Below are 13741 nucleotides of genomic sequence, written 5' to 3'. Positions count from 1 at the left end.
AGAAGGGAGAAGGGAGAAGGGAGAAGGGAGAAGGGAGAAGGGAGAAGGGAGAAGGGAGAAGGGAGAAGGGAGAAGGGAGAAGGGAGAAGGGAGAAGGGAGAAGGGAGAAGGGAGAAGGGAGAAGGGAGAAGGGAGAAGGGAGAAGGGAGAAGGGAGAAGGGAGAAGGGAGAAGGGAGAAGGGAGAAGGGAGAAGGGAGAAGGGAGAAGGGAGAAGGGAGAAGGGAGAAGGGAGAAGGGAGAAGGGAGAAGGGAGAAGGGAGAAGGGAGAAGGGAGAAGGGAGAAGGGAGAAGGGAGAAGGGAGAAGGGAGAAGGGAGAAGGGAGAAGGGAGAAGGGAGAAGGGAGAAGGGAGAAGGGAGAAGGGAGAAGGGAGAAGGGAGAAGGGAGAAGGGAGAAGGGAGAAGGGAGAAGGGAGAAGGGAGAAGGGAGAAGGGAGAAGGGAGAAGGGAGAAGGGAGAAGGGAGAAGGGAGAAGGGAGAAGGGAGAAGGGAGAAGGGAGAAGGGAGAAGGGAGAAGGGAGAAGGGAGAAGGGAGAAGGGAGAAGGGAGAAGGGAGAAGGGAGAAGGGAGAAGGGAGAAGGGAGAAGGGAGAAGGGAGAAGGGAGAAGGGAGAAGGGAGAAGGGAGAAGGGAGAAGGGAGAAGGGAGAAGGGAGAAGGGAGAAGGGAGAAGGGAGAAGGGAGAAGGGAGAAGGGAGAAGGGAGAAGGGAGAAGGGAGAAGGGAGAAGGGAGAAGGGAGAAGGGAGAAGGGAGAAGGGAGAAGGGAGAAGGGAGAAGGGAGAAGGGAGAAGGGAGAAGGGAGAAGGGAGAAGGGAGAAGGGAGAAGGGAGAAGGGAGAAGGGAGAAGGGAGAAGGGAGAAGGGAGAAGGGAGAAGGGAGAAGGGAGAAGGGAGAAGGGAGAAGGGAGAAGGGAGAAGGGAGAAGGGAGAAGGGAGAAGGGAGAAGGGAGAAGGGAGAAGGGAGAAGGGAGAAGGGAGAAGGGAGAAGGGAGAAGGGAGAAGGGAGAAGGGAGAAGGGAGAAGGGAGAAGGGAGAAGGGAGAAGGGAGAAGGGAGAAGGGAGAAGGGAGAAGGGAGAAGGGAGAAGGGAGAAGGGAGAAGGGAGAAGGGAGAAGGGAGAAGGGAGAAGGGAGAAGGGAGAAGGGAGAAGGGAGAAGGGAGAAGGGAGAAGGGAGAAGGGAGAAGGGAGAAGGGAGAAGGGAGAAGGGAGAAGGGAGAAGGGAGAAGGGAGAAGGGAGAAGGGAGAAGGGAGAAGGGAGAAGGGAGAAGGGAGAAGGGAGAAGGGAGAAGGGAAGAAGGGAGAAGGGAGAAGGGAGAAGGGAGAAGGGAGAAGGGAGAAGGGAGAAGGGAGAAGGGAGAAGGGAGAAGGGAGAAGGGAGAAGGGAGAAGGGAGAAGGGAGAAGGGAGAAGGGAGAAGGGAGAAGGGAGAAGGGAGAAGGGAGAAGGGAGAAGGGAGAAGGGAGAAGGGAGAAGGGAGGAGGAGGAGGAGGAGGAGGAGGAGGAGGAGGAGGAGGAGGAGGAGGAGGAGGAGGATTCAGCTGAACTCGCATGATTTAAAACCTGCCTTCAGCGTGAACCTTAATCTTCTAGATTAAAATTGGGTTAATTGTTTTGTTACATTAAAAAAATATATTATATATATAATTATTATTACACATACACACAGTATGCATGTGATATAATGATCATTACCTCTTGTCACATATTCTAACCCCTTTATTTTATCTTTCTCTTTTTTTTTTTATAAAATTCTTTATTTTCTTTTCACAAGGATCGTTTCACAATTCTATCACATATTCTAACATCTAAGCTTTTCATCATTTACATCCTCCAATGGGTGGCTCTGCTACGCAAACAAACGCTGGGTTCCTTTACGAACGTTGTCGAAAAGTGGGCGCAGACCATTCTGATCACACCAGATATACATTAACAGATGCCGCCCTAATATGAACCAAAATTTCCATGATTTACAAAATATCTTTGGCTTGTCTGCCGTCACACACCCCGGTTGAATCACCGTATTCATTCGCATTCCTGAAGCCACCACTCTTGCCCAATAGATGACTTAACTCCCCGCCTGCTGCAAAGGGATACGCGTGAAATACAACTATATCCGTTAAGAAAACAATTCTACCACAATGCAGTGTAATCTGCCAGAAGATCAGCAATGGCTTAAAAAAAAAAAAAAAAAAAAAAAAAAAGAAAATTCTGCTAGAAATCATGCACACCTAAAGTAAGAAAATAATCCCTCTATAATTGCATAAAGCATACAATTACTGTTCATGGAGCCCGGTGTCTGAACAGTCAGGAACATGCGGAAGGTTTAAGATAGTATCAAACTCTCACATTCTTCCAAAGGATCAGGTATGTATGTATGTATGTATGGCAAAGCTGAGCAGAGGAAAAAATACATGTTTTAGTACAGAAAATTGTAGAAAGACTTAGTCAGATCTGCTTACTAGCTTCCTCTATGCTCTGTGCCGCTTCCTCAAATTTCTAGTCATACTAAGTGCATAATAAAAAAAAAAAATAAAAAAAAAAAGAAGAAGTATAGCACACATCCCCCCACCCCTCCTCGGGACCACATGTCCCACAATTCCACGCACTACCAAGCCCTGTCTAGCCCTTTCTTGTTGCCTGTGCATGCTGACTTAGCTAGTGTCCTAAAGCTGCCTTGTGGCCTCTCCCGTGAATCCAAACACTTAAAATAGAACTTTAGCCATAACAACTTGATTTAAAAAAAAAAAAAATTATAATTATACTACCAAAATGAGTGTGTGCTGTAAACTGCCTCCAGCATTGCTCTGGTTTCTTCTTGCCCGAGGCTGACATTTTGCTGAAGCCCGGAGCACCAGTAAATCTGTAGGACCAGGCATATGCAATTATCGGACTTCCAGCTGTTGCAAAACTACAAGTCCCATCATGCCTCTGGGCGTCATGCCTGTGGCTGTCAGAGTCTTCCTATGCCTCGTGGGACTTGTAGTTCTGCAACAGCTGGAGGTCCGGAAACAGACTGTCAGCAGATTGGCCTCTAGTGGCTCTTGTTTTGGGAACAACGTCAAAAATAGAGAGCAACTGAGCATGTGCAGAGCAGGGTGATACAGTATTACTGGATATAAAACAGTATTGGCACTTATTTTTTATGTTGTACATAACTATACCTGCAAAAGGGGCCAACCTGATCTATCAGGACTTTGTTTTTTGAATAAAGTTCCACTTTAAAGCAGAGCTACCCTTGCTGGTATCTTCTGCCGTCCTCATTGGCTCACTTTAAAGCAGAGCTACTTACCTTTTCTTCTATGGTCCCCATCCCTTGCTGGTATTTTCCGCCATCCCCATTGGCTAGAGCATGATTAAGTCATCTCGGTGTTCTGCCGAGAAAGTTCTCCTCCTGGCGGATAACGACCCTCCTTGTACTGCGCAGGCACAGCGCTTGTGCAGTACGAACCACAACAGAGCCGCCGAAAATAGCCAAAGCTGAATATCTGTGAGTCAGCTGTACACGGCGCCCCTCGCAGGGTTGCTTCGCTCGGTATGTTAATATTCTAACTCTATGTCCACTTGGATGGTGGGGCTTGAACCTGGACATAGGGCGGAATGTAGCGCGCAGGCGCCGCGTAGAGCCGATGATCAGCTGTTCATCTTCGGAGACTTTCGGCGGCTCCATAGTCGTTCATACTGCGCATGCGCAGTACAGTGTGGTCCTCATCTGCCGAGGGAACATTCTCAGCAAGACACCGGCACACAGAGACCATGTTGGCGATGAAAGCCGAGCTGCACATAAGAAGTCAGCAAGCAGGCAGGTAGGTGTATTTTGTTGCAGAAGAGACACTGAATGTCTTTTCTGTAATAATGAGCCTGCTCACAGTTTTTGACAGCGGGACTTTAGCTCTGCTTTAAAGTGGAACCTCACCCTCCCAAATCAATGATCATTTGTAATCCTCATACTGCTAGCATTAGTGGATATATAAGAAGATATATTATATTTACTTGTTTTAAACTTTTTTATTTTTTTTCTTCAGTTACTTCCTGGTTTCCTGCCTAGGCAAATAATGGCATACATCCCAGGAGTCTTCAGGTAAATAACGGCATACATCCCAGGAGTCTTCAGGTAAATAATGGCATACATCCCAGGAGTCTTCAGGTAAATAATGGCATACATCCCAGGAGTCTTCAGGTAAATAATGGCATACATCCCAGGAGTCTTCAGGTGGGCAGGAGAGGAGAAGGAGGAGGAGGAGGGGTAGTCTCAGCTAAGCACACTCTCCTGTATGTGTACGTGAGATAAGGGCAGGAAGTAAATGCAACATGAATCATCTGCCCTTACTTAAGATAGCCACAGCCAGAAGCCATAGGTCTCTAGGGGTTGTTTTTCAAAGAGATTTATCACCAAAATAAAAGTACAGAGACATGGATGAATGGGGTAGATTGCTTTGAATAATAAAAATGTATTTAAATGGCATTTTCGGTTTGTGGTGCACAGATGCAGTGAAGATCTGCTTTAAAGTGGTTGTAAACCTCAGACATGAAATACGAACAAAGCATATTACGCAATAATGGTCTGGATTGAAGTATACACTAATAGGGGGTTATTTATGAAAAGGCAAATCTACTTTGCACTGCAAGTGCACTTGGAAGTGCAGTCGGTCTAAATCTAAGGGGTACATCTGAAATGAGTGGAAACTCTGCTGATTTTATCATCCAATCATGTGCAAGCTAAATGCAGTCGGTCTAAATCTAAGGGGTAGATCTGAAATGAGGGGAAGCTCTGCTGATTTTATAATCCAATCATGTGCAAGCTAAAATGCGTTTTTTTTCTTTTCTTTGCATGTCCCCCTCGGATCTACAGCAACTTTACTTCCAAGTGCACTTGCAGTGCAAAGTGGATTTTCCTTTAGTAAATAACCCCCTAAGTGTAATTTCTGTCTGCTGCCTCCTTCCTCTGCTATCAGCATGAATCACTTTTCTTGACACCAAGAGAGAAAAAGGTGACAGGGGAGGAACGTCCAGCTGATTACCAACCTCAGCTCTGTTCCGGTTTGCAGGGGGTGTGGCTCTCCTCACTGAGCTCTGCAGTATCCAACTTCATCTCTCTGCCCCCTTTTTTTCTGAAATCTCAAAACAGGTTTTATAATTTCAGAAAAGGATAAGCTCAGACGTGTTCGCAACTTCACGTGCCCGCTCCCGCCAGGAAGCTGACACTCTGCAGCGCTAATCACAGGTAGTGAGACATTTACCAATCTGTGCAGCCGTGGATCAGCAAATGTCTCCCTGTCTGAAGTGTCAGCTTCTTGGCAGATGCAGGCATGTGAAGTTGCAAACACACCTGAGCTCATCCTTAAAGGGGTTGTAAAGGTAAATGTTTTTTCACCTTTCACTGCCGGCGCCCCCAGTCCCCCCGTTTTACTTACCTGACCCCTCGAAAATCCCGCGCTCGCCCCCGCCGTCCTCTTCGCCGCTCAGCCTGGCCGCTGATTGGCTGGAGTGGATGGATTGAAAGAAGCGCAGCCATTGGCTCGCGCTGCTGTCAATCACATCCAATGACGCAGCGCGCGGGGGCAGGGCCTTGTGATACAGCGAGCGGCTATAGCCGCCGGCTGTATCACGGGAGCGCGCCCGCAGTGCTTCTCACCAATGCGAGGGAGCTCGCATTAACGTGAGAAGCACCTGCGGGAGGAAGCTGAGACAGCCGCCGAGGGACCCCAGAAGAGCAGGTTCGGGGCCACTCTGTGCAAAACGAGCTGCACAGTGGAGGTAAGTATGACATGTTTGTTATTTTAAAAAAATAAAAAAATTTTACTTTACGATTGTAAGGCTTTTTTTTTCTTTTTTTTTTTTAAACATGTCATACTTACCTCCACTGTGCAGTTCGTTTTGCACAGAGTGGCTCCAAACCTCATCTACTGGGGTCACCCGGCGGCTCTCAGGGCTCCTCCCCACATCGTATAACCCCCTAGGACACAGGTGTCACACTGGCCGCCCCCCAGCAGAACTACAAGTCCCATGAGGCATTGCAAGGCTGTAAGTTACAAGCATGACTCCCACAGGCAGAGGCATGATGGGACTTGTAGTTCCGCAACAGCTGGAGGGTCACCAGTTTGACACCCCAGCACTAGGAGAAGCGCTCTCCCGGGTGGGTTACCTTGCGGGCGCGCTTCCGAGTCCAGAATTCATCATCTATGGATTTGATTGACAGCAGCTGGAGCCAATGACCTTGCTGCTATCAATCTATCCAACCAGGACACGAGACACCGGGGGTGCTCGTTCCCGTCGTGTGAATTCCGGGGCTCAGATAAGTATTAAGGGGGGCTCTGGGGCGCTACTGCAGTAAAGAGGGTTTTTCAACTTAAAGCGGAGGTCCACCCTAAAGTGGACCTTCCGCTCATCGGAAACCCTCCCCCCCTCCGGCGCCACAATTGGCACCTTTCAGGGGGGAGGGGGGGTGCAGGTACCTGTACAGTACAGGTATCTGCACCCACTTCCGGGATAGCTCTCTGCGGAAAGGGGCGTAGATTACGCCCCTTTCCGAAAGTCCCCACCTGCCTGCTGGGAAACACACAGATCCCAGAGGCAGCGAGTCCATCCTTATTGCGCAGCGCGACTCGCGCATGCGCAGTAGGGAACCGGGAAATGAAGCCGAAAGGCTCCACTTCCTGATTCCCATACCCAAGATGGCGGCGGCAGCACCCGAGAAACGATCGAGAGATCGGCTTCGGGTGCCGACATCGCGGGCGCGCTGGACAGGTAAGTGTCACTATTTTAAAAGTCAGCAGCTGCAGTATTTGTAGCTGCTGGCTTTTAAAAAAAAAAAAAAAACGCGGAGTCCCGGCGGACTCCCGCTTTAATGCATTAAAGGTGAAAAACGACAAGTGCTTACAACCCCTTTAAAATCCATCACTTTGAGCAGATGTAAAGAAAGCAGATAAACAGGTACAACTTATGTAGGAGGATTTGTTTCATCTCTGTCTATCATCTGAGGATAGTCCCTTCACTGGGTATACGGAAGGGTTTACAACCAACTTTAAGGGTGGCTCCATAGGAGCCCAAAAGGCAATGAAGCCAGTCTAGGGGAGGGCACCTGCAGCAGGGATCTTTGGACCCGCTCAATGGAGATGAAAGGCAGATTTTTAAAAAGGCACAGACGCAGCAAGTGCACAAGTAAACTGCTTGTAAAATGTTAGCGTTGAATAACAATTTTACCACCAAGTGCAAAGCCACTCCTCAGCACAATGCTATTCCCATTAAGAAACTTTTGAACTTTGTGGTTAATCAATAAGTGTCCTGTCCTAAAGTGCAGATCAGTCTTCTAGAAGAGAGATAGCCGATCGTTTTGTTTTTATTCAAGATTTTCAATAATATCTCAAATCAAAAAGGCAGTCTCGGTCGCATAGCAAAATACCTGTAGCATTTGATGCCTCAGATGAAATCTAGGAGCGTGCCAGCTAGTACTGGGGCAGAGACATCCACCACAAAGCTGCAATGACTCAACCTTCACTGTACTCTTACTACAAGATCCTACTCTTCTATCAGAGTTTCTCAACCACCGTTCCATGGATCCCCAGAGGTTGCTAAGAGTTCTTTGAGCAATTTCTCTCAGATAAGTTCCCACTGACACCGTTGATCTTTACAGATCAATGACCAAAAGTGTAAGGAGCATTCTTCTTCCCACTGACCATCACACTCATGTTTGAGGAGTTGTAGATACAGTGGATTTCTAGCAGGGGTTCCCTGAGACCGGAAAGTTATTTCAAGGGTTCCTCTGTGTTGAAAAGGTTGAGAAAGGCCGGCCTGGGGTGTCCAGAGAGTAGCAATACCTTTTTTTTTGAAAATACGCATCAACGTCCATGTTATAAGCCAGGTGCAAGTCCATCGAGACGACACGAAAGGAGTCCCTGCATGTCTTGCAAGCCAGTGGATGGAAGGGCATGCTGGATCATAAAAAAACCGAAAGAACTGACCGATCCCATGAACCAGCTCCTTACACAAAATTACAAATTTGCTTTTAATTTTTGCAGCATTTCTACTTCTGGCAGCTGAGACCCATCTTGCTTTATTCCAAAAAGTTCCTCTAGGCTACTCAATTGGTTCCTGAATTGTACAAAAGACATGCCCACCTTGCAGTTAGAGGGCAGCATGTTGCCCGTGCATTGTTTAGCAATGACATAATCCATTGAAGGGACACAAATTATCGTGAGCAAATGTTCAGTTATCGGGACTCCAAGCCACACTAAAAAATGCAAAAGGTCCAAGCCAAAGCTCCTCTTTTGCAGCTTGCATGACACAGACCCTCTCGCCAGGAATCTCAGGCTACAATGCACTTGCAGAGAAGGCCTCATTAGCATTCCTTCAAGTGACAATGCATCAACACCAACCAACACACAAAAGAAACCATCAAGCTTGGCACAATTTACAATCATTCCCTCCATACTTTAATCTGTCAACCCCATCTTAAGACCACTTGATGATGACGCTCTTAAAGAGTAACTTTGCCTAAAATATGAAGTTCTGCTCATCCTCAAGCCTCCCCCTTTATTATACTGAATTTGTATTTTTCGGAGGAGTGGGTACCCACTTCTGACAGCAACCCACTCCCACTTACTGCCTCCTTGTCTGGAACGTCAGCCGCCCACCTCCCCACATGTCCCAGGAGATTGCAGGACTATCCAAAGCACAGGGCACCTCACGCATGTGCAGTGGAAAGCCAGCTGTGGAAACACCAGGAAGTCGCAGCCAGCTTCCCACATCCAAGATGGCGGCTCCTGGGATCCGAAGACTAGCAAAGAACCGGCCAGGGTGAGGACAGAGCTTCTATTAAAAAAGTCAAAAGCTACACGGTATTCATAGCTGCTTTTTTTTTCCCCCAGAAATGACCGACGTTCCTCTTTACATTTCAGGTCAAGCTACAGAGATCCTCCAACTGCCCAAAGCCACTCCACATCAGTACCAGTTTACACCTGTGGCCAACTACAGACAAACCACATTCTGAGCATCTTCTGAAGGAGACCCTACAAAGATCCCCAAAAAAACTTAGACCAAGTTTAGTTAAAATTAATAAATATAATTTATTCAGCACAAGGGATGTTACTTGCATTCAACTAGAAGCGTCACTTGTGCTGGTGGCTGTTTCAGTTGAAATCTTCTGCCCAAGTCTTTCAGGGTTGCTGAACCTGTGAGAGGCACTCGTAAAAAGAGTGCCAACTACACCCAGCCTATCCACCCCACTTCCAGTCATAGAAGCTGTACTAGATCATCAATGAAAGCCTTCTATGAATGGAGGATGAAGATCCACCTCCTCAACTTATACAGCACTTTCATTGATGGTAGCTCTAGTACGGCTTCTATGAATGGAGAAGAGGGGTGGAAAGGCTGGGGGTAGTCCGCACTCTTGACGAGTGCTTTTTACTGGTTCAGCAAACCTGGGAGATTACCGCCTCAGAGGTAAGGGGCAAAGGACAGAACACGTCAACTGAAACAAAAGCCACCAGCACAAGTGAAAACTACAGAACGTCTTCCTAGAGCACAGTACAACCTACAAAGAGTTCCCCTAGAATAACCCATTGCACAGAGTGCGCAAGTACGACATGACTTTACAATCAAATTTATGTAACCAACAATTGAGGAGCCTCAAAAATTGATGCTACAAAGAAGTACCATCAGATACTGGTACAACCTACAAAACATTCCTATGAAAAAATGCCCCAAGTACCAGAAACCAGCAAAAATGCCCACTGCGGCTTCCACAAAGAGCCCCCCTACAATAGGGCCCAACCTATGACAAGTCCTCCTACAATAGAGGGCAACCTACGATGAGTCCCCCTAGAAGAGGGAGCAACCTACGATGAGTCCCCCTAGAAGAGGGAGCAACCTACGATGAGTCCCCCTAGAAGAGGGAGCAACCTACGATGAGTCCCCCTAGAAGAGGGAGCAACCTACGACGAGGCCTTCTAGATCAGAGTGCAGCCTACAAAGAGTTCTCCTAGAATAGGGTTAAACCTACATAGAGTCCTAGAATAGAATGCAACCTCCGACGAGCCCCCCTAGATCGGAGAGCAACCTCCGACGAGCCCTCCTAGATCGGAGAGCAACCCCCGACGAGCCCTCCTAGATCGGAGAGCAACCCCCGACGAGCCCTCCTAGATCGGAGAGCAACCCCCGACGAGCCCTCCTAGATCGGAGAGCAACCCCCGACGAGCCCTCCTAGATCGGAGAGCAACCCCCGACGAGCCCTCCTAGATCGGAGAGCAACCTCCGACGAGCCCTCCTAGATCGGAGAGCAACCTCCGACGAGCCCCCCTAGATCGGAGAGCAACCTCCGACGAGCCCCCCTAGATCGGAGAGCAACCCCCGACGAGCCCTCCTAGATCGGAGAGCAACCCCCGACGAGCCCTCCTAGATCGGAGAGCAACCCCCGACGAGCCCTCCTAGATCGGAGAGCAACCCCCGACGAGCCCTCCTAGATCGGAGAGCAACCCCCGACGAGCCCTCCTAGATCGGAGAGCAACCCCCGACGAGCCCTCCTAGATCGGAGAGCAACCTCCGACGAGCCCTCCTAGATCGGAGAGCAACCTCCGACGAGCCCTCCTAGATCGGAGAGCAACCTCCGACGAGCCCTCCTAGATCGGAGAGCAACCTCCGACGAGCCCTCCTAGATCGGAGAGCAACCTCCGACGAGCCCTCCTAGATCGGAGAGCAACCTCCGACGAGCCCTCCTAGATCGGAGAGCAACCTCCGACGAGCCCTCCTAGATCGGAGAGCAACCTCCGACGAGCCCTCCTAGATCGGAGAGCAACCTCCGACGAGCCCTCCTAGATCGGAGAGCAACCTCCGACGAGCCCTCCTAGATCGGAGAGCAACCTCCGACGAGCCCTCCTAGATCGGAGAGCAACCTCCGACGAGCCCTCCTAGATCGGAGAGCAACCTCCGACGAGCCCTCCTAGATCGGAGAGCAACCACCGACGAGCCCTCCTAGATCGGAGAGCAACCACCGACGAGCCCTCCTAGATCGGAGAGCAACCACCGACGAGCCCTCCTAGATCGGAGAGCAACCACCGACGAGCCCTCCTAGATCGGAGAGCAACCACCGACGAGCCCTCCTAGATTGGAGAGCAACCTCCGACGAGCCCTCCTAGATCAGAGAGCAACCTCCGACGAGCCCTCCTAGATCAGAGAGCAACCTCTGGAGTGCTCCTAGAATAGAGTACACCCATATAAAAAGCCCCCCCACCCTCCCCCCAAGACAGGTGCCAGACTGGGTGCAACCCACAAAGCGTTCCCCTTCAAGCAAGGTTTCAAACACTCATCCTCTGGAAAAGATCCCACATATCTGATGAAACCACCGATCCCTGAAACGAGTGCAACTTACAATACGACCCCCCCCCCCCCACACCAACCCCCATACTTGTTCTCACCCAAAAAAAAAAAAAAAAGCTACAGAACGTCCCCCTAGAGCACAGTACAACGTACAAAGAGTTCCCCTAGAATAACCCATTGCACCGAGTGGGCAAGTACGACATGACTTTACAATCAAATTTATGTAAACAACAATGGAGGAGCCTCAAAAATTGACGCTAAAAAGAACTACCATCAGATACTGGTACAACCTACAAAACATTCCTATGAAAAAATGCCCCAAGACAAGTACCAGAAACCAGCAAAAATGCCCACTGCGGCTTCCACAAAGAGCCCCCCTACAATAGGGCCCAACCTGCGACGAGTCCCCTTAGAAGAGGGAGCAACCTACATAGAGTCCTAGAATAGAAAGCAGCCTGCAAACAGTCCTCCTAGATCAGAGTGCAACCTAAAAAGCATTAACCTAGAATAGAGAACAACCCCCCGACGAGCCCCCCTAGACCGGAGAACAACCCCCCGACGAGCCCCCCTAGACCGGAGAACAACCCCCCGACGAGCCCCCCTAGACCGGAGAACAACCCCCCGACGAGCCCCCCTAGACCGGAGAACAACCCCCGACGAGCCCCCCTAGACCGGAGAACAACCCCCGACGAGCCCCCCTAGACCGGAGAACAACCCCCGACGAGCCCCCCTAGACCGGAGAACAACCCCCGACGAGCCCCCCTAGACCGGAGAACAACCCCCGACGAGCCCCCCTAGACCGGAGAACAACCCCCGACGAGCCCCCCTAGACCGGAGAACAACCCACGACGAGCCCCCCTAGATCGGAGAACAACCCACGACGAGCCCCCCTAGATCAGAGAACAACCCACGACGAGCCCCCCTAGATCAGAGAACAACCCACGACGAGCCCCCCTAGATCGGAGAACAACCCACGACGAGCCCCCCTAGATCGGAGAACAACCCACGACGAGCCCCCCTAGATCGGAGAACAACCCACGACGAGCCCCCCTAGATCGGAGAACAACCCACGACGAGCCCCCCTAGATCGGAGAACAACCCACGACGAGCCCCCCTAGATCGGAGAACAACCCACGACGAGCCCCCCTAGATCGGAGAACAACCCACGACGAGCCCCCCTAGATCGGAGAACAACCCACGACGAGCCCCCCTAGATCGGAGAACAACCTACGACGAGCCCTCCTAGGATTAGAGAACAACCTCTGGAGAGCTCCTAGAATAGAGTGCGCCCATATAAAAAGCCCCCCCCTCCCACAAGACAGGTGCCAGACTGGGTGCAACCCACAAAGCGTTCCCCTTCAAGCAAGGTTTCAAACACATCCTCTGCAAAAGATCCCACATATCTGATGAAACCACCGATACCTCCCTGAAACGAGTGCTACTTACAATACGATCCCCACACCCCCAATACTTGTTCTCACCCAAAACATTGGATTTGGATCTCCTGGGGCCACCGGGACAACCCCAGATTCCCTGACCCAGGAGAACCTCCCATACTTAGTGCAACCAGGAAAAGCATCCCCATGAACTTGGCGCAACCCGGAAAAGTTTCCCCCAACCCACAGAGACATCACAACAAAGTAGATTGTCTTAGAGTCCCCAGTGTCAGAGGAGATGCCAGCTGTAGGTAGCCCCCCCCATCCTATGACCAAACTAAAGACCCCCTCAATGTGTTCCTCCTCCACAGAAGTTACCCAGGACCTCTCAGCATCAGTACCAGCCACCAGGACCTCCCCCACCCCTCACACCAGTCACAGACAGAGCCCCCCACCCCCCACATAAGCCCTCACAGGGGCCCCTCACTCACCCTTGGAGGTCATGGTGTCCCCGGGGGTGTCACACAGCGCTCCTCTCCACTCTCAGGCCTCTCGCTCATGTCCTTTCCTCTCCCCCAGGCCGGGCCGGGGCACAGCGCTCACCAGCCAGCCAGCCAGCCAAGCTCCCCTCACTCTGACCTCCCTCTGGCGGAGCTCAGCCCAGCCGCTGCGCAAGGCTTCACGGGACGTGTAGTCCACCGAGTCGTCACGTGACGTCGTGAAGGGAGGAGTAGGAGGAGCCTGCGTGGGGAGCTCTACGAGAGCCGCTACGGCCCGCCCCGTGGGCGCGGCCTGGCATGATCGCTGAGTGAGAGGATTCAGCGGCGGGTCACGCAGAGTGAGAGGAGTGAGAGGAGTCTGCAGGCACGCTGGGAGTAGTGGGAGGAGCCCTGCGGGCAAGTGTTGAGGCTCATGTGTGAGAAGCGTGCTGAGGAAGATTCCCCGGTTGCTAATGGCAACAAACTCTAAATTGTTCTTATAATGAAATAAAAATACACTTTGATATGCAGCTGAGCTGTGTAACGTGAAACCTTCATGAGACATTATCATTTTGGCGCT

The 13741-nt window shown here is 50.6% G+C and overlaps 1 protein-coding gene across 1 annotated transcript in view; it reads right to left on the bottom strand.

Annotated features, from left to right (window-relative positions):
* The window catches only part of OTUD7B (OTU deubiquitinase 7B), a 120520-nt gene extending 107127 nt beyond the window's left edge, over nt 1-13393 (bottom strand). Inside the window, exon 1 of the mRNA XM_077464247.1 lies at nt 13174-13393. Coding sequence (XP_077320373.1) covers nt 13174-13186 — 13 coding nt within the window. The 5' untranslated portion in view covers nt 13187-13393. The remainder of the gene's footprint in view (nt 1-13173) is intronic.
* Between the last annotated feature and the right edge of the window lie 348 nt (nt 13394-13741).

The sequence above is a fragment of the Lithobates pipiens genome, unplaced genomic scaffold (assembly GCF_037356315.1).
Source record: "Lithobates pipiens isolate NorthernLeopardFrog02 unplaced genomic scaffold, aLitPip1_a1.2 Scaffold_30, whole genome shotgun sequence".
Taxonomy (NCBI): Eukaryota; Metazoa; Chordata; class Amphibia; order Anura; family Ranidae; genus Lithobates; species Lithobates pipiens.
Note: the sequence above shows the minus strand (reverse complement) of the source record. Positions and strands in the feature narration are given on the sequence as shown.